Genomic DNA, 20002 nt, shown 5'->3' with positions numbered 1-20002 from the left:
CTGAGACTCTATTACCATCAATAGCCAGAAACCTGAGTTCATCCTCAATCCTGACAGCTACATCAACACACATTGTTTACTGCTCAGAGGAGCGCATGCATGATGCAGTCATTTCACAGCGAGTTACCAAATACCTCTATGGTATTCTTTTAGAGAAGCAATCTCTAGAAATGTACTTGGTAATGTTAAATTATCCTTTTGATAGTTTACCTAGAAGAACAAATATTAAACAAGACCACATTGGAAATTCAGAGTAAAGCACAAGAAGTAGAAGAGAAAGCAGCAATAGTTATTCAATAACATTTAAAATCTTTTTCACTTCTGAGAATTAACTTGAAATACAGCAAAGGCCAGCAACCTTGTGAATATTTCAAAATGACATCCATGGAAAAGCAGCAATGAAAAATATTGTCAAGTATTTCATTTAATTATCTTAACAATACAGATTTTATAGCACTGTCCTTAGTGTCTTGTTTTTCTTTCGAAATATATATCATGGTGTGTTTTAAAGAGAATTCTTTATTTTAAAGCCCATTATATGCAACAAATTTTTTACTGTTTATAGCTATTTTTATGTACAGCAATAGGTAACCAACTCAATCCCATGCCGTCAATTAGCAACATAGTAGCAAGGCAAAGTTTCCATTTGAAAATAGAAATTAATTGAGATTTATTTAGGGCCTCATCATTACACAATAAAAGCTAATCATTTTAAAGACATATCATTTACAATGTTAAAAATAATTACCATAAAGCTCACAGCTGAAATGCTGGCAGAACATTTTCGAAGTGCACATTTTGTGGCATTTAACCCTGCTTTTCATTGACAGAATAAAATGAGGCATATAGACATTATTGTTGGTTCCACTAGACTGGCCTAATTTTTTCCATTCTTCTTATTTTATTTTATTTTTTCCCAGATAGGTGAAAACTCACTCTGTGCACCCTCCACAGTTGCCATGGCAACTAGCCTATCACACGCAGCTAACCTTTTCGTTCACTGTGTTGATATTGTCTGTCGAGGCATCTTCTGCATGTTGCTTTCCTAGAGCAACCATAGAGCAGTCATCGTCTGCTGTCTTGGCATCTTTCTTTGAATTCTTTTTTTGCCCCATTTGGAGTTGACTAGACTTGTAGGCCAAAGCCGGTATAGTGTTCACTAAAATTAACTGCAATGGTTTTTTGTTCTCCTTGTACTGACACTGAATATACCGTGAAAAGGCCGACCTATAGGTCTTATTGAACAGTGTGTAGACTAGTGGGTTGACCGCTGAGGAGAGGTAACCGATCCAAACGAACACATTAAGCAAGGCTCCGATGACATCCTCGTTGCAGGACTCTTTGCAGATGACGGCCATTATGTTCGTGATGAAGAAGGGACACCACATCACCACAAACAGAAAGAAGACGATGCCTAGCACCTTGCATGCTTTTTGCTCATTGCTGATGGACTGCATAGTCCTCCTGCCTGCGTAGGACCCCGGCTCCCTGTGGATCGACCTCTGGAAGAGCTTTTCTGAAGACAGGGAACTCGGAGGGAGGAAGCTGAAAGAAGCTAATTTGGCCCGTGTGCCAACATCACTCACACACAAAATAGCTTCTTTCTGGAGTGACTTGATAGTTAGAAAGTAGGTGATCACCATGATGGTTAAGGGAATGAAAAATGACACAAAAGAGCCAATCAGGACAAAGTTGTCATCGGCGAGTAAGCAACTCCCCTCCTTAAAGACCTTGGAATCATCCTGTAGCCCAAAGACTGGTATTGGCATGGAGATACCTGGAGTTGGACAGAAAATGAAACATGATTATTAAGGAATTGAGTACATTAAGTCAAGAACACAATGGTGGCTGTTCGAAGAACTGTATATCAACATTATTTAAAAGCTTGACATACTTTCATTGAGAATTTAAAATTCCTTAGAACTTCCTTATCTATTTTATAAGTATATTTTATATAGTTCCTTATACTTTATGTTGCCCTACATAGATAGTGCTTTACTTATAAAGAACTATAATAAATCTAGCTTGAAATTTTCATGTCATATTTTTCTGATTATAACATTGTACTTATTAATGAAGAAAACAGACCCAGAGGCAAAGAAACAATAATGAAAATGCCCAATAATGCCACCATCCAGAGATGACCACCATTAATACCTCGATGCTGTTCATTCTGGATAAACACACACATCACATGCACACATTTTAAGACAGGATTGGGGTCCTATTTCATATCCAGTTCTATAAGACTTTTTTTCATCTAACATTATATCATGAGCATTGCTTATATAGAAAAACAACTTTATAAAGCTATAAACATGGTACATTTTCTCTAGGAAATTTGGAAAATACAAAAATGTAATAATTGAATAAAGAAAAATCATATGTATTCCACCAGCCAGGAGCAACCATAATTTATATTTGTATAGTTTCTTCTTCCATTTACATGTACATATAAAATATATGTGTATGTGCACTACTTTATGTGCAGTTTTAGATCTTCATATTCCATTTAACATTAAATCATACAAATTGCACATATCTTAAAGTATTTTTGAAAAATATGATTTTCTAATATTAATTTAAAGTACTCCATTTTGATTCTTTTTTAAAAAGCTTTCATTATGGAAAAAATACACACAAAACTCAAAAGAACATAAAACCACCCCCAGCACAGTGAAGCTATCACCCAGCTTCAACAATTATCAGCTCAAGACCTGTCTTGTTTGACCCATGCTCCTGCTGGCTGCTGTCTCTCCCATGTCATTTGGAAGCAAATCCCAGACGTCATATCATTCAATCTGTAAGTATTTTATTATATAGATCTAAAAGCTATGTACTCCTAGAAAAATCTAATATTATTGTAATACCATTCTCACTCCTAAATAGAAATTTAATATTTCCTTAATATTTTTTTTTTTTTTTGAGACAGAGTCTCTCTCGCTCTGTTGCTCAGGCTAGAGTGAGTGCCGTGGCGTTAGTCTAGCTCACAGCAACCTCAAACTCCTGGGCTTAAGCGATCCTACTGCCTCAGCCTCCCGAGTAGCTGGGACGACAGGCATGTGCCACCATGCCTGGCTAATTTTTTGTATATATATATTTTTAGTTGGCCAGATAATTTCTTTTCTATTTTTAGTAGAGATGGGGTCTCACTCTTGCTCAGGCTGGTCTCAAACTCCTGACCTCGAGCGATCCACCCGCCTCAGCCTCCCAGAGTGCTAGGATTACAGGCGTGAGCCACCGCGCCCGGCCTAATATTTCCTTAATATTAAATAGCAAGTCAGTGTTCAAATTTCCAATTGTCCCATAAAGGTCATTCTCTTTTTTTTAGCAGTAGAGCATTCATAAGCATAAGGGTAGATTACAAAATACAAGGCATCCATAAACTTTTCTTTTTTTGACAAATATGAGTTAGGTACACAGGGTGATAATACCTGGGCACACGGGGCTACAGTCCATTGCTCCATCACTAAGATTTTGGGGCTCTGTAAAGCACCCTCAGGCCCAGGATTTAGGCAGAGGAGGGAGCAGAAATGAGTAAAGGTAACATTTGGCCTCTAACCATGCTACTTTCTCCCCATGACGATAGGACCTCACTAAAGAGAGATTCACCGGGCCATGGTGTGCAGTTTCACCCCCCATGGAGCCTGGGAAAGTTGGGGTGTCACCTTCTACAGGCCTGGGACTGGCCAGGCCAAGGCAGTTAGGACATGGCTTGTTCTCTCTGCCTTAAAGGAAGAATCAGGGTGATGCGAAAGGAGAAAAACCATGACTTAAATACTCTGAATAAATTAATTTAAGATTACTTCTTTCATTAAAGGGTAAACACCACAGGGACACCCCAGGAGAAAGAGTCAGAAAAAAAAGTTTCCTTTTAAGTCCCGTGCATATTTTCAGCTCGCTCAGAGCCGCACGACAGAGTGTCTTGGTGACTGCTTCTGCCTACTCCTGAGGGTCTAATATGTGGTTTCAAGCCAGCCAAGAACACGGGTTTCTTCCAGAGTGGGGGCCAGTGATTGACTCTTGCCACCCATCTGGAAAAAGATTTTTTGAGGATCTATAAGCTAACTTCTGCATACTCAGAACAGAATTCAGCTCCATCCACCCTCAGATGTGACTGCCCTAACCTCACGTCACCTCACCCTGGCCATCCTGGCAAGGAAGGAACATTAGCTTGAGCTGATGTAATGTTTAACATAAATCTTTCTTAGTGACATTTGCCATTATCTTCACAGGCTTACTCGACAATATGTGTCACTTGCCTATGCAAGGCCATCTAGGATTCTTGGAAGGTGGAGATAAATGACATCAGAGCTGTAAGGACATATTGTGGCTAATGACTTTTCATTTCCTCCATCCCTCTCTGTCCCCGATCTGCTGTTGGTAACATTCTGGGAGCCAAGAAGAAACGAATGAGCTGTGGCTGCAGGGGGAACATCCTCTGAGGCCCTGGCTACCCACCAGTTTTGCTTACCCTTCAGTAAACTCTTGATCATAAAAGTTAAGACATGGTTTCTAAAAAGAGTGTTTTTTCTTCCTATGTTTGAACATAGATCTGTGAAAGACAAGGTCTTGTTAGTGTAGTTGTTCACTCATTAGACAGGATGCTTTTGACGTCCACTTGAGACAGTCCTGGATCTGAGTCCTAGCTGTGGTTCTGGGGTCCTGGATTGGCTACTTCACCCCTGTGGTCCTCAGCTCTTCATCTATAATCTGAGGCTGGCACCAACATGCCTGCATGGATGTGGTGACGATAAAATGGATCAAATACGCAGAGCCCCTGTGACAGTGCCTAATCTGGAGTGACATTCTACCAATGAATAGAAAACATGAAAGTAGCTTTCTTTGAAGAATTATTCAGATTAAATACATCAACATTATTTTTTTCTACTTGATTAAATAGTATATACTTTTCTAATGTGATGAATTACAGCCATTACTATCATGATATACATAAACAAAATATCAACTGTCCAAAAAGGTGTATGATTTTGTTATTAAACTCTTAGATGTTTATTTTCCTGGTTAATACAAAGGAAGTTACTATTTTGAGAGCATTTTGCTTTATTTGTGACTTGGTAATATATATAAGTGGCAATTCTCAATTAATGCCATATTCTTCAATGATTTGGAATAGTGTCCTTGGTTAGGGAGAAAACACACACACACACACACACACACACACACACACACACACACATCCACCTCCAGAAGGATCCAATTTCTGCAGCCAGAGAGGGAAGGGGTGATGGAGCCATTCTTGCTAAAATAGAGATGCCCCCTCTTAGCTGCCTGGGACAAAAAAGCCTTTCTAAAAGAGGACATGGTAAGAGATTACAGGCAGGGTTGTCTTGTGTCTGGAAGGACCGTCTTGGTTTGGAGGAGGAGAATCAAGCTGATAAGGTCTTTAAGTGGCCCATTCCTTTTTACATATAACAAAAATATCCTAAATACTATCACATGCCATTCTTTTTCAGGGCCTCACTCATAGTAAGTGGTCAGCAAGGGTTTGTAGAAAGAATAACCAGAAAGTTAAAGCAATATTCTACAAAGAAGGAGAGAAATTTCATGTCACAGAACTAGAACACTGAGGTAAGCTTTGTGGGTACAATATGCGGTTCAAAAGTGTGTGCTCCTACCAAGAGAAATAAAGACACAGGCTGATATACAAGATTACGGTCACAGCCATCTCCAGGGCATTAATTCTCTGGCTGCTTTGTTTGATAATAGCTGCTTTTGGAGACCTGACATCTCCTCTCACTTGAAATTTCTGCATATAAAGCGTTTTCCTTTATGACCAAAACAGACAGTAGCTTGAACTACGTGACTCTGCATTTTGTTTAATATATTTTCCAAGGAGTGGAAAACAGCAATCAAAATTCAATATCAGTATTGGATCCTCTATGCATATTTTTATTCTTTCCATTAAAATGCAGACAATGAAATGCAAAGGAAACCTTGACACCTAAGCACACAAAGGTGTTGGTTGGTGTCTTTGCTCTAGCATAGCTCTGCTTACTCTCTGCACATAAAGTTTGCACCTCTAGTTAACATCTTACCAAAGTTAAGATGAATAAACTTAACTTAGAACCACTGGCCATGACAGATGGGCTTTATGCCTAATCCTAGACTTTTGGAGACATTGTACTTTTCTTGGGAAACAAGAAGGCTGCCTTTCTAGGTAGCAGTCATCTTGTAGGGAACAGGGCAGTGGGAGTTCGTAGGGGCCTCAGGTGGAGTAGACAGAAACAAATATTTCAGGGCTCTTGTGAAAAAGACAGAATTTGTATTCACAGGTTTCTGTTACCCTGAAACTGCTACCTTTTCTTAGCATTTTAATGCATGCTGAATTTTTCAAGTTATAAGAATGGATTTACTAGCAGTTTGACAGAAAGCATCACAAGTAAACATTGCAGGATAATCCTCATATTGTAGGGAAAACAGGGTTGAAGACACAGGGCAACTGTGACTGGGACTCACTGTCCTCATACAGAGCTGCTGAATTGCTTATAATCTATGGTCCTATTGATAAGGCTGATGTACATAAAACTGAGAGCTAGGCAGACATGTCAGTTACCGAAGAAGTTGCATGTTTCTGCTTCTTATATTAATTCTAAATAGCTCTAATAATAAATTGCAACCTTTCAAGATATTTTCATGCATATTCATTCACTCTAAGTTGATTTTTTACAAAAGTATAAAAACATTACCCACACTGTGTGATGGGGCAGATTTCACTTTACAGATATGAAAACTGGGGCCTGACAAGCTTAAGTAATTTATTTAGAATCACACAGAAATATACGGGCAAAATCAAGACTCCTACTTCAGTTTCTTAATTCTTATGGTTGATTTAAAAAAACTGCTTATTTGTTCCTTTTATGGTAATTATAAAAGTCTACGACTACATCTGAGTTTTTAACCTTAGTTTGAAGAAGTCTAAGGTAGTCCTAAAGTGCACAAAATTTGCATATATGTATATTTCCTTGGAGAAAGATAGAGCTTTCATCAGAATATCAGAAAAGTTCCAGCTCCCAGTGTGGTTAATAATATCTGATTTACATTGATGTTGCGTGTGTGGAACATATACACACGTACCACTCCCCAGTGATTCTCTGTTCCTTGATTTTTTTCTTTCTTTTGTTATTCTTTAATCTCAAAGTCAAGATTTCCTCATGTGAGACATTATACTTTGAGGCCAAATATTTTTAAAAATAAAATCCTTATAATCAACACTTAATTTCTTTCAAATACTATAACAGTGATTTTCAACTTTGCTACACATTAGAATCACCTGGGGAGCCTTTCAAAATTACACTGCCTGGGCCTCATTCCCAGAGGCTCTGACAGTAGTACTTTAAAAAATATAAATGCCCAGGCCCCACATACAAAAAACACCCTAGTGATCCCTGGCGTCTAAGCAGCTGTGCACTACAGCAGCCAGTGGCCCTAACTGCCCTCATCATACATTCTTGGTAAAGTGGTTTCTGGCTCTTCTGGCTCTCATTCCTTTTCCTTTCTGTTCCATAGCCCAGAGGTTGTGCTTTTAATATGAAGATCTTACATGGAAAGGTAAAGAGATTGAATTCTGACTTATAGACGTGGCTTGGCAGTCATTGCTGCAACACTTGGAAGCCCATCTATGCCTCTCTTGTCCCAGAACATATTTACTTTCATCCACCATTGTTTTCACCTGACAATATGTTATAATACAAAACCCAATTTGAATCTGAACCATATGATCGAATTTGAATAAATTATCACAGCCTTGTTTTGTTGTTGGAATCACCATAAAGCAGCTTTTGGTGATCGATGTGTTAATTAGCTTGATTTAATCATTCTACATTGTATATGTTTATCAAAACATCACATTGTACCCCATAAATGTATACAATTATGATTTGCCAATAAAATAACATTAATAATAAAAGAAAACTCTTCAATCCAGCTTGTCATTTGTCACTCCTTTCTTTTTTAATGAGTGGATGTTACATCATATATCAAAAACAAGTGTTCTTTTCCAGGCAACAGATTTAGCAACATGCTCATGAGCAAAGATTTATTTAGGAAAAAATTCTTCTCTGCCCCACATTATTCAACCTCATCTTAAAAGTATTAAATCCTTTCTCCCATTTGTATCAAGGGGACAGATTTTGGAGTGATTTCTTTCTGAAAGCTTGGAGAATGAGTCTTACATGTGACATGTCTCATTTCAGAGACTCTGGTCTAGAAAGTGTGGGGAGGAACAGTCTGGAGGGCTGGAAAGGTAGGTTGCAGCAGGTGCTCACATAATCCTGGCCCACGGGTAGTACAGGTAGTCAGCCTGTCTTATACGCAGCCTCCTAAAACACTACATTTACCATCAGATTACACTATGAAGAACTTTCAGTGTCTCCAATGCTTGAACAATTATTACCTACTCAGCTCACCATAAGGTTTTGGTAATTTGGTCTTAATACAATTATTCAACTTTATCAATTTTTAACGTAGCCATGTGGTGGTTTTTTTTCTCTCTCTCTCCCCTCTATCTTTTACGTATTGAACTATTCAGGATATTACACATAGCTTGGTTTTTCAGCTAGTCTCATGGCGTGATTGGAGACCTGCCTCCTCTCACATGTGTCTCCTCCCAGTGGCTTTCTTGGTATAAAGTAGTCCCCCCCTTATCCTTGGTTTCACTTTCCAAAGTTTCAGTTATCCACAGTCAACTGTGGTCCAAAAATATTCTATGGAAAATTCCAGAAATAAACAGTTCTTAAGTTTTAAATTGCACACTGATCTGAGTAGCATGATGAAATCTTACCCAGACCCTCCCTGTCCCACCCCTGGATGTGAACCTTCCCTTGGCCCAGCGTGTCCACTCTGTAGGGGCTCCCTGCTTGTGAGTCACTTAGTAGCCTTCCGGGTTATCACACTGACTGTCGTGGAATCACAGTGCTTGTGTTCAAGAAACCTTATCTTACTTACGAATGGCTCCAAAGTGCAAGAGTAGTCATGCTGGCATATTGCTATAATTGTTCTATTTTATCATGAGATACTGTTATTAATCTCCTATTATGCCTAATTTATAAATTAAACTTTATTATAGGTATGTGTGTGTAGGAAAAAGCATAGTGTATATAGGGTCTGGTACTATTAGTGGTTTCTGGCATCCACTGGAGGTCTTGGAATGTATTCACTGGGGATAAGGGTGGACAACTGTACTACAATGTCCCACTGTTAGAGTGAGAGGTCCCATTTTGTGTACCTATAATACTTTGGGAGGTTGACCCAAGTTCAAGTTGCAGCGGCACAGAGATGCACAGCGGAGAAGACTCCTGAGTGCATGGGCCTTGGATGGGAAAGCTGTTAGAGGAAGGAAGACGTAGGGGATAGCTCAGGATGCAGGTCTGAGAGGGATGTGGGGCTGCGGCATTCTGGCTTGTTCCTAAAAGCCTGGAGCACCATGTGGGAAGGGGTGATATAAACAGTTACTGAAAGGCACAGTGACTTGCTTATTTTTGTTCTGGACCAGTTTTGATGCCTTCTTCTTCCCTGAAATGCTCTACCACCTGGTGGGGGACTCCAGGATTTCTATGTAGCAGGGGCTTAGCGTGGCAGCTGGTGGGTGTGTGGGAGTCAGGCAGCCTGCCTCATGGCTACATATGCATAGAAAGCACACTGTTTGGGCTGGGTGTGGTGGCTCACGCCTGTATTCCTAGCACATTGGGAAGCTGAGGGGGATCGCCTGAGGCCAGGAGTTCAAGACCAGCCTGAGCAACACAGTGAGACTGTGTCTCTACAAGAAACAAAAAAAAATTAGCTGAGCATGGTGGCACGTGCCTGTAGTCCCAGCTACGGGGGAGGCTGAGGCAGGAGGATCACTTGAGCCTCGGTATTGGAGGTTGCAGTGAGCTGTTATGGTGGCACTGCACTCCAGCCTGGGTGACAGAGTGAGACCTTCTCTCTAGTAAATAAATAAATAAATAAATAAATAAAATAAAGGGCACTTTTAATTTTAATAGTATGATTATTTGGGGGTGGTTTGGGAAGATGCAGATGGAGATTATGTTTTCAAACCATATCCTACATTTTTTTTCAAGACATCTCAAGGTACACCCCTTGTATAAAGCCTTCCCAAAATTATTTCTTTCTATAATAAGAGCTCTTTTCCTTGCTCTATATTCCTTCATCACCTTCATAAATAATTTATACCGTGCTAGCTCACACTTCCAATACCTTCGAATTTTTCTCCAGAAATGTCATTACACTCATGAGATGATAATCTCATGAATAGCAGGGATATCTTTTCTTTTGTTTAGTTTTGGCCACTCCAGCAGGGAATGTGGTTCTGTTTACATTAGGGGCTTAGAAAACGCTTGTGGGATTGATGGGTAAAAAAATGAGAGGGAGATAAAAAGAGAGGGTTGGAAATTATAATACATTTTATGGACACAGCTTGAAATTAATGAATAATTTCATAATGACTCTTTTCATTTTTGTTGGGAAAACAGCAATGAGGCTGCCAATTAGCCACATAGGGCGGAAAAAAGGAAAATGGACATTTACAGGATACATAATTTGTATTCTTCTGAGAGAGCCACATATAGGAGCTGACCACCTCAACAGCTAAAATCACAAGGGAAAAGATCACTGTAGAACGTGATGCCAAGTGAGAATCAGGAGACCAGGGTTTGTTCCGTCCTGACTCCTAACCTGGATCTAGACCTGTTATTTTTTATTTTCTCAAAGCTTCTTTTCAGGTAAATTAAACAAGCATGTATTAAGAAAGTAGAGCATGAGATAGTGGGGGAAGTACGGAATTTAGAATCACAAGACACTAAGTTTATCTCCTGACTCTGTTAATCACTAGCTGCGCGACCTCAGCCTGTTTACCTTTAAAGCCTCCACCTGTGAAGTGTAGACACTATAAAGAGAGGCCTCCCCTAATTTACATGCAGGGTTTCGGTGAAATAACAGTTGACATAAGGAATCTGAATTATTTTCTAAAGTTTTAAGATTTACTTAGATGAAAGGAATTATAATTTGCTTAGCACTAGGTGTGACTCCATAGGTAATACAAGACACCTTTGAGGAGCCTCATGAAGCCTAAGATCTTACAGGAAAAACAAAATATACACACATGATTTAGTAAGGCAGCAGTGCAGGACAGAATGAGATGGATCAACAGGCAAACTAGATGACATGGATAAATACTCCTACATTATGTCAGGGTGCGACGCCCATTGTGGGTTAGTGTCTCTGGGGAAGGGGTGGGAGCTGAGCTGGAGCTGTGGGTGAATTGAATCTGGACAGGGTCAGGAACAAAGACCAAGAGCCAGGAGTGGTCTCTGCGTCACAGGCTGTGGTGTGCCTGGCCTTGTGGGGCTGAGGCCCGCGTTTGGCATGCACTCCAGAACTCAGGAGCAAGCACTCATGTTGCTCATCACTTATCAGAAGCATCGAGCAGGTCCTTTGTCTGTGATGGCAATCAGCGTGGTTATTCACCCATCAATCAAACATTAATTCAGCCTACACTGAACTAGGTACTGTAGGAACTGGAGAGGAAGAAGGTGGTTGAGTCCATAATCAGTTACTTAACAATCCAAGAGCTTTTACTGCCATTCACTAACTCATCACCCACAAAAAAGACTAGGGAGGCAGAGAACACAAAGATGGAAGCAGAAAAGCTGGGCTTACCACTGGCAGCGAATTGTTAAAAAATAATGCATTCAAAGTAAATCTGTACTTAGCTTGGATTTTTTTTTCAAGGGTGATATAACATAGGATAGAAGTACTAAAATATTTTGGTATTAGGACTCCTTTACACATTTAAAAATTATTGAGGACCACAAAGAGTTTTTGTTTCTGTGGAGTGTATCTGTCCATATTTATTATATTAGAAATTAAAACAGAACATTTAAAAATAATTGTTTATCAATTCATTCAAAAATAGTAGTAATAAACCCATTACATATTAACATACGTAGTACAGTTTTATAAAAAATGACTATAATTTCCAGAACAAAAACAAAATGGCACTGATTTATGATTGAAAATATCGTTAATGTCTGGCTTAATGGAAGGCAGCTGGATTCACATATCTGCTTCTGCTTCAGTCTGTTGTGATATGACACACCATGTATCCTCTGGAAAATTCCTTTCTATCCTCATAAAAGGATGAGAAGGGGAAAAGAAAGTAAGATATGTCACAGTCATGCACCACATGACGATTTTTTGGTCAGCTACAGACCATATATGACTGTGGTTGCATACAATTATAATACTGTGTTTTTATTGTATGTTTTCTATGTCTATATCTGTTTAGATACATAAATACTTACCATTGTGTTACAAGTGTAAGTATTTACACATGCTGTACAGGTGTGCAGTCTAGGAGCAATGGGCTACGTAGCCTAGGTATGTAGTAGGCTGTACCATCTAGGTTTGTGTAAGTTCGCACAACAACAAAATCACCTAACGATGCATTTCTCAGAATGTATCCCCACCATTAAGCGGCCCATGACTGTATTTTGAAAATAGCATCGACTCCCTGGGCTTCCTGAAAGGATCTCAGGGATCCCCAGGGACCTGCAGAATATACTTTGAAAGCCACTGACATAGGAGGGAAAAGCCATTAGCTTGGAGTAAGAAAACTTGAGTTTGGATCCCTTATGACTTTAGGCAAGCCGCTTAATCTCTCTGAGTCTCTTCTCTTGTAAAATGAAGATAATTTAATAGTATTCCCTTTAAAGGATTACCATGAGGAATACAAATGAGAATTTCTGTACCTTTAGAACTAAATACAGTATTATCTAACAGCTGGCAATTATAGAGAAGAATGTTCCACAGCTGTCCTTACTGCTCAGAATTCTTCGTTCTGTCTAAAAATCCCTGCTGTAGTTGCAACCTCCAACCACTCTAAAGTACTTCTCACCAAAACAAAAACTAGTTTGCTATCATTCTTATATTTTAGTTTAAAAATATGTGCACTGCTTGCCACTTCTGTGCATAGGTCTGTGTTAACGTGGAACCAGTTCCTCATCTAAGACAGGCCTTGCAGAACAAGAATGTCTTCCAGAATGGCTGATAGTGGACTCCTCAGTGAAAACTGAGTGACCTCTTCTGTGGATGGTGACAATGAAGTCAAAGCTCCAAGAGTGCTGAATGATGGGTGTTAAATGTGATATTGCCCTAAAAGTACAACCTAGGATTTACAGAACCAGGACAAGAGAGAGATTGCCACTGTGTGCTCCCTCTGTGGGAACACAGTGGTCTTATGAAATCCAGGGCTTCTTTTGTAGGTCTTCGGGTGCAGGGGGTAGAGTGAATGGCTCTCTCTCCCAAGGCAGCCCCATGAAGGGCTCTCCAAGATGGGACTGCCATTGCTTGTTTTATCAGTCAAGATTCTTTGGTTTTAAGCAATAGAAGCTGATCCTGGTGGATTTAGCAAAAACTGAGTTTAATGAAATGATATTGAGTACTTCAAAGAATTCTTGAGAGGGCAGGGTTATAGACTAAAATCCCAAGAGTAAAACTGCATGTGGATGCAGCAGTCAGTTGGGGAAACTGCTGTTTTCCTTGCCCACTGAGCTTTAGAGACAACAACACAAGGACCTGCCATGGTGCCACCAGTGTCACTTCTGTTCCAGAGACTCAGTCATGCAACCCCTGGAAACCTGATGCCTCAGCCAGGCTGGCAAAAACAGGGGCAGCTTGCTTATCCTGTTTGCTATTCACTCTTTGCCGATTGCAGTTTTGTCAGGGTGCTGCTATTTAGTGGAACCTGGGCTACAAGTCAATGTCCTAGCTGTAAGGAAGGGTGAGAATTTGAGCTCTGACTCTTGGGAATTTCCCCAAACATTGAAGGGTTAGTTGAAAGAGACTGGCAGCCAGGAATATGTCAGACACCCATTTCACCTGACCTCTGGCATGATTTGTAGCTGCTCTAATTGAGGTGGGGAGGGGATGTTTTCCAAAGCTGGTGCTGCTAGAATTTCTGCCCTCTTCTTACTTACTCCTTTTTTCCTGCAATTTTCCTCTCTTTTTCTGTGATCTCTGCAGTCAGCATATGTTCAAGTGTTTAATACTTAAAAATGAGTTGATCTGAAAATATAAACCACATACCAATAGCCATGAACTCAAATGCTTACGGGGCCAGTGTAGTACTATAATTGAGTTATGTGGTCGAGTATCAGATGGTAGAGAGAATGGTACTTGGTAAATTGGATAGTGTCTGAGGGCAATCAAGTTCAATAAAATAAAAAAAAACACACACACACACACATTGTGCAAGCCAAACAAAGCATATCTGTAGGCCAGACAAAATTTTCATTATTTAATTAGCTTGGCACAGGTTTAGAGCTTTAAAAAGTTTCCTTTGGGTTCTTCTTTATTCTCATCCCTTATGGGCTTCTCACCTTTGCCTTGCTCTTGGGGTCACTATCCCTGTCCCTGTCCTGATAAACTGACACTATTCCTGCCACGTAGCTTAAATAACATTTTGTTTTGGGTCCAAAACTTGAGATTAGGCAGGGTCTTTCTCAGCTTGGGTTTCAGATACATGTCCCTTGGACTCAGATAATAATTGTTGTCACACAGTGATATAGTTTAGATATTTTTCCCTTCCAAATCTCATGTTTTGGATTCAGTTTTGATTTCTTTCAGACTGTATTTGCAGCTAGCAATACCAACCAAAGCCGCTACTCAATGAAATTTCATTTACTTCATCTTCTACAAAGTTGTATGCACCCTGAAACATGAATGATTTGGAGGGAGAATTTTTTTTTGAGACATTGGAGAGACATTTCTGTGGTCTAATTTCTGCTTGGGAATGCCCCATCTTCCCCTGCCTAAGTATGCCTTTAGTTTGCAGATAGTTTTAAAACTTTGGGTTTAAGAGTCACTTTACTCAAGAAGTTTTTCTGGTTGTTATCAAGAGGATAATTTATACATTTTTTTTTGAAAGGCTGAAATAGAGCTTAGTGATCTTCTAGTGAAGTGGCTTCCTTTTACAGCTGACAAAACAAAGTAGAGAGATTAAATGCTTGTGCAAGTTTACACTGATAGGTAAATGGTAGGAAAAAAAAAAACCCTCATATTCCCAGGTGTCCACAATGTGTCAAACACTGTATCTTCACAGATGTCAGTAAATTTCATCCTCACAAGGAACTGATAAAGCAGGAATTGTTATTCCCATTTTACAGATGAAGAAAACTGAGGCTTAATATATTCTATGACTTGCTCTAGGCCTTATCATTAATAAATGAATGAGCTAGGATTCAAACATAGGCCTGATTTGTTTTCTTCTCTACCTCACTTTTTGATTGGAACCTTGATTTCATGAACCCTGTCTAGAGGTCTTTTAACTACATCAGAGTGTTTAGTTCGCTTTTTCATTGCTTTCATTTTATAGTGAATACTTTTTTGGGTTTTAAGGTTTAAGTGTTTCCCTGTAAAGAGTTTTGGTGTTGGAAAAATTGGATTGCCATATGCAGAAGAATGACACTGGACCCCTATTTCTCCCCATACACAAAAATCAACTCAAGATGGATTAAAGACTTAAATGTAAGACCTGAAACTATAAAAATACTAGAAGAAAACCTAGTGAAAACTCTTCTGGACATTGGGCTAGACAAAGAATTCATGACTAAGACCTCAAGAGCACAGGCAACAAAAACAAAAATAGACAAATGGGACTTAATTAAACTAAAAAGCTTCTGCATAGCAAACAAAATAATTAAAAGAGTAAAAAGACAATCTGCAGAATGAGAGAAAATATTTACAAACTATGTATCCAACAGGGGATTAATATCCAGAATGTACAAGGAACTCAACAACAAAAACATCAAAAAACGAATAATCCCATTAAAAGTGGGCAAAGGACATAAATGGACATTTTTCAAAAGAAGACACACAAATAGCCAACAGGCATATAAAAAAATGCTCACCATCACTACTCATCACTACTCATTAGAGAAATGCAAATTAAAACCGCAATGAGACATCTTTTTACATCAGTAAGAATGGCTATTACTAAAAAGACAAAAAATAAGAGATGTTGGTTAGGATGTGGAGAAAAGGGAACGCTAATACACTGTTGATGGAAATGTAAATTAGTACAACCTCTATGAAAAACAGTATAGAGATTTCTTAAAGAACTAAAAATAGAACGATCATTTGATCCAACAATCCCACTACTGGGTATCTACCCAAACGGAAAGAAATCATTATATAAAAGAGCCCCTGCATCCCCATGTTTATTGCAGCACTATTCCCAATAGCAAAGATATGGAATCAACCTAAGCATCCATTAAGAAGGAATGGATAAAGGGAATGTGGTAAGTGTACACAATGGAATACTATTCAGCCATAAAAGAATGAAATCATGTCTTTTGGAGCAACATGGATGGAACCGGAGGCCATTATCTTAAGCAAAACAAGTCAGATACAGAAAGACAAATACTGCATGTTCTCACTTATAAGTGGGAGCTAAACAATGTATACACATGGACGTCAGGTGCGGGATGATAGAACAACTGAGTCTTGGAAGGGTGAGTGGGTGGGAAGGGGCTGGTTGATGAGAGATTACTTAATGGGTACAATGAACATTATTTGAGTGATGGGTACCCAAAAATCCCCGACTTCATCACTATGCAATCTTTGCATGTAACAAAATTATGCTAGTATCCAATAAATTTATACAAATAAAAAAAATAAAAATTTTACCCAAAAAAGAGCTTTGAGACACATATGAAAATTATATGAGCTCTAATATTACTTATACAAGGGAGGTAGGAATATAAACAGGAGGTAAGAAATGGAAAACACACAAAATCTCCACCCCAAGGGCTGTGCATTCATTGTCTTAGTAGGTAATAAACAACTTAAATATCTAGCTACCTACTTGTCCTTTCAACTTGGATGTCTCTAACAGGCACCCCTAACCTTACAAAGCCACAGTAGAGTTCTGGGTGGCCCTCCCTCACCCCAGGTTGCACTCCTTCTCCCAGTAAACGGTACTACCATCTGTCCAGATGCACAGCTCAAAACTTAGGAGTCGTCCTTTCCATCATCCTACCTTTGCAAAACGCTCACTAGCATCTTAATAATCCTACTGAGTAATCCATACTAATTCTACCTCCGAAATATATTTTATGACCAAATCTGCCTACCTCTCTCTTTCTCCACTGCCATCTCTGTTTTCCAAGCCATTAGGATTCATGCCTGAATTATCACAAGACCTTCCCCACTGCCCTCACAACTTCCACCCTTACCTATGTGCCCCCCAGCTTAAAACCCTCAGAGACCCCCCATCGCACTTTTAAGACCATCCAAACTCCTTACCTTGGTTACAGGCTCTCTGTGAGTGGGCCTGCCTGTCTCTCCTTCCTCCTCTCCTACCCCTCACTCTTTCTCACTATGCTGGAGCTGCACTGGCTACTTTCCACCCCTTCAACCTGGTGAGCTGGTCACCCCATAAAGGCCTTAGGACTTGCTGTTCCCACTGCCAGGAACAGTCTCTCCACTGATATTCCCTTGGTTGGCTCTTTCTTCTTATTTAGCATCAATGTAAATGCTCTCTCCTTGAGATTGGTTAGGGGTACAAACACACAGATAGAAGAAATAAGCTCTAATGTTAGACAGCAGACTAGGACGACTGTACTTAGTTACAATATTATGTATATTTCAAAGTAGCTAGAGGAGAGGACTTGAAATGATGCCAACACATCAAAATGATGCACACTCAAGGTGACTTGATCATTACATATTCTATGCACATAATACATATACCCCGTAAATATGTAAGTTATTATATATCAATAAAAAGGGAAAAAATAAATAAATGCCCTCTTCTTCGTGAGCCCCTTACTGACCACTTGACCTAAATTGGTTGTCCTCACCCTGCCTGAGTCACTCCACAGTGCATTTTCCCGATTTGTTTTCTCCTTTAGCATTTGCCACTATGTGAGATTATTTTCCTGTTCTATTTATTTGCTTGCTATCTGTCTCTTTACATGTAGGTGAGCTCCATAAAAGTGGGGAAGTGCTTGGCACAGAGTATTTAAATATTAAGCACTAAATAAAGATTTCTGGAATAAATGAGCAAGGACATGCAAATGCCCTCGGGAACACATGCAACATGAAAAGAAGAGAAGAAAACAATTACAACTAAATGATAGACCTCCTCATTACTCTCGTTATAGTGGCAAGGGCAAGAGATTGCCCACGTATAGGTCATTTGGGAGACTAACATTTCTGACAAATTAGGGCTTTATAGAAGATAAAGATAAAGCTAGTTAATTTGAAGACTCTCCATAGACAGGAGGATATTAGACATGCTCTTTCTCCAATATCCTGGTTAATAATGATTCTTTATCCTTATAACGTAACACGGCATCAGGGAAGACTATGTAGTGATGGTAGTAATAATAATTATAATAACAATAAAATGATAATAGCATCAAATACTTATAAATTACTATGTTCCAGGCGCTGTCCTGAGTGCTTTACACAAATTAGCTCACTTACTCCTCACAACAGCTCTGTGAAGTAGTGCTATTATTAGGTCCATTTGCTGATGAGAAAGCTGTGGCACAGAGAGGTTAAGTAACTTGCCTAAGGTCACACAGTGAGTGGTGGAACTAGGATTTTGAGTCACAGTCAGTCTGGCTCCATAGTCTTCTGTGCTCCATGGCCTCAGCACAGTTTTGCCATCACGTATGCAGAGTTGGGGCTCAAGCTACCTCATTTCAGAAAAGTCACTGAAGTCACATAAGTCACTGAAGTCGCAAGAGGTCATACTGCTCAGGGCTGGCTCTTTATCTGGAGCCTGTAATTCACGCTGGCCCTACCTATGAAATCTTTGTATGAGTACAGGCCTCCTTTTACCTGTGCTTGTGTCACAGGCGCTATAAATTTCACATTTAGAGCCATTCAGGTGCTAGTCATGTGAAGGCTGGGCATGGCTTCCCATAGGAAAGATATGAAAATGAATAAGATACAAAAACTTTCAGTAGCTTAAAGCTAAGAAGCAATTATCTTTTACTGTAAGTCTTTAATGCATAACTCCTAGATCAACATTTTGTTAAAATACAATTTCCTCCACTATTTCTTATAATGTTTATTTTCTTTCCAGGGGTCCCAGCTAATTGGTGTCCTATACCTGTGCTGATGTTGAATGTTTTCCCTCCAATTTAACTTACAGATGATTTTGGGGGTAGGGGTAAGGGTGGAGAAGAAACTCTTTGAAAATGAATGAAATGTTTATGTTCCTGTGACTTTGCACATTTTTCAGGAGAGAGGTAATTCCCTCAATACTCTGTTGCACAAAAAGATTCTAGATCACTGAACCTGGGTGTACAAAGGCTTTGTTTAGAGTGTGTGTGTGTATGTTTCCCAGTAAAATCACAGCTTTATAGCCTCATAATTCCGTTTCTTTGAGATAGTACTTTTCTAAGGACATGACAATTAAAAATTTTTAAAGACATTAAGAAACAAAAGTCACTGTCAAAATTTAATGAGCCAGATAGATACTTAATAGTTTATAAGAAAATGCAGAAAAAGGATAAAGGATGAGCTCCTTGATGAATTGTGTATTCTGGTTAAAACACACACATGCACAGACACGCACACCACAAAACACATTAACTTTAATATCCTGGAGAGAAGTTAATTTTCTGGGTAATATGCACACATTGTTAAAATTGAAGAACTTACTAGAATAAGTCAGACCAAAAGAACACTTTCTTTCTTTCTTCTTTATAGAAATGGAGTCTCACTGTGTCACCCAGGCTGGAGTGCAATGGTACGCTCATAACTCACTACAGCCTTGAACTCCCGGGTTCAAGGGATCCTCCTGCCTCAACTTCCCAAGTAGCTTTATGTTCCCCTGGGGGATATAAGCTTGCGACACTGATACTGCACACCAGGAGAAGGGGTTACGGCTTAGGCCTAGCCTGTGTCCCTCCTGGCCATCTTGATGAGGGAGGGTGATGGGCCTTAGGGCAGAGGACCTGTGGCA

At 39.4% G+C, this 20002-nt stretch overlaps 1 protein-coding gene across 1 annotated transcript; it reads right to left on the bottom strand.

Annotated features, from left to right (window-relative positions):
* Window positions 1-599: 599 nt before the first annotated feature.
* LOC123649230 (5-hydroxytryptamine receptor 2A) lies at window positions 600-1771 on the bottom strand. The gene has a single exon (XM_045567206.1). The coding sequence runs from the start codon at window positions 1767-1769 to the stop codon at window positions 975-977; it is 795 nt and encodes a 264-aa protein (XP_045423162.1). The 5' UTR covers window positions 1770-1771; the 3' UTR covers window positions 600-974.
* Window positions 1772-20002: the final 18231 nt, after the last annotated feature.

The sequence above is a fragment of the Lemur catta genome, chromosome 13, assembly GCF_020740605.2.
Source record: "Lemur catta isolate mLemCat1 chromosome 13, mLemCat1.pri, whole genome shotgun sequence".
In the NCBI taxonomy this organism is placed as follows: Eukaryota; Metazoa; Chordata; class Mammalia; order Primates; family Lemuridae; genus Lemur; species Lemur catta.
The sequence above is the reverse complement of the archived record's forward strand: the minus strand, read 5'-3'. Positions and strand labels throughout refer to the sequence as shown.

Excerpts from the sequence above, each read along its gene's own strand:
- LOC123649230 (XM_045567206.1), bottom strand. The coding sequence starts at position 1,769 with ATGCCAATACCAGTCTTTGGGCTACAGGATGATTCCAAGGTCTTTAAG.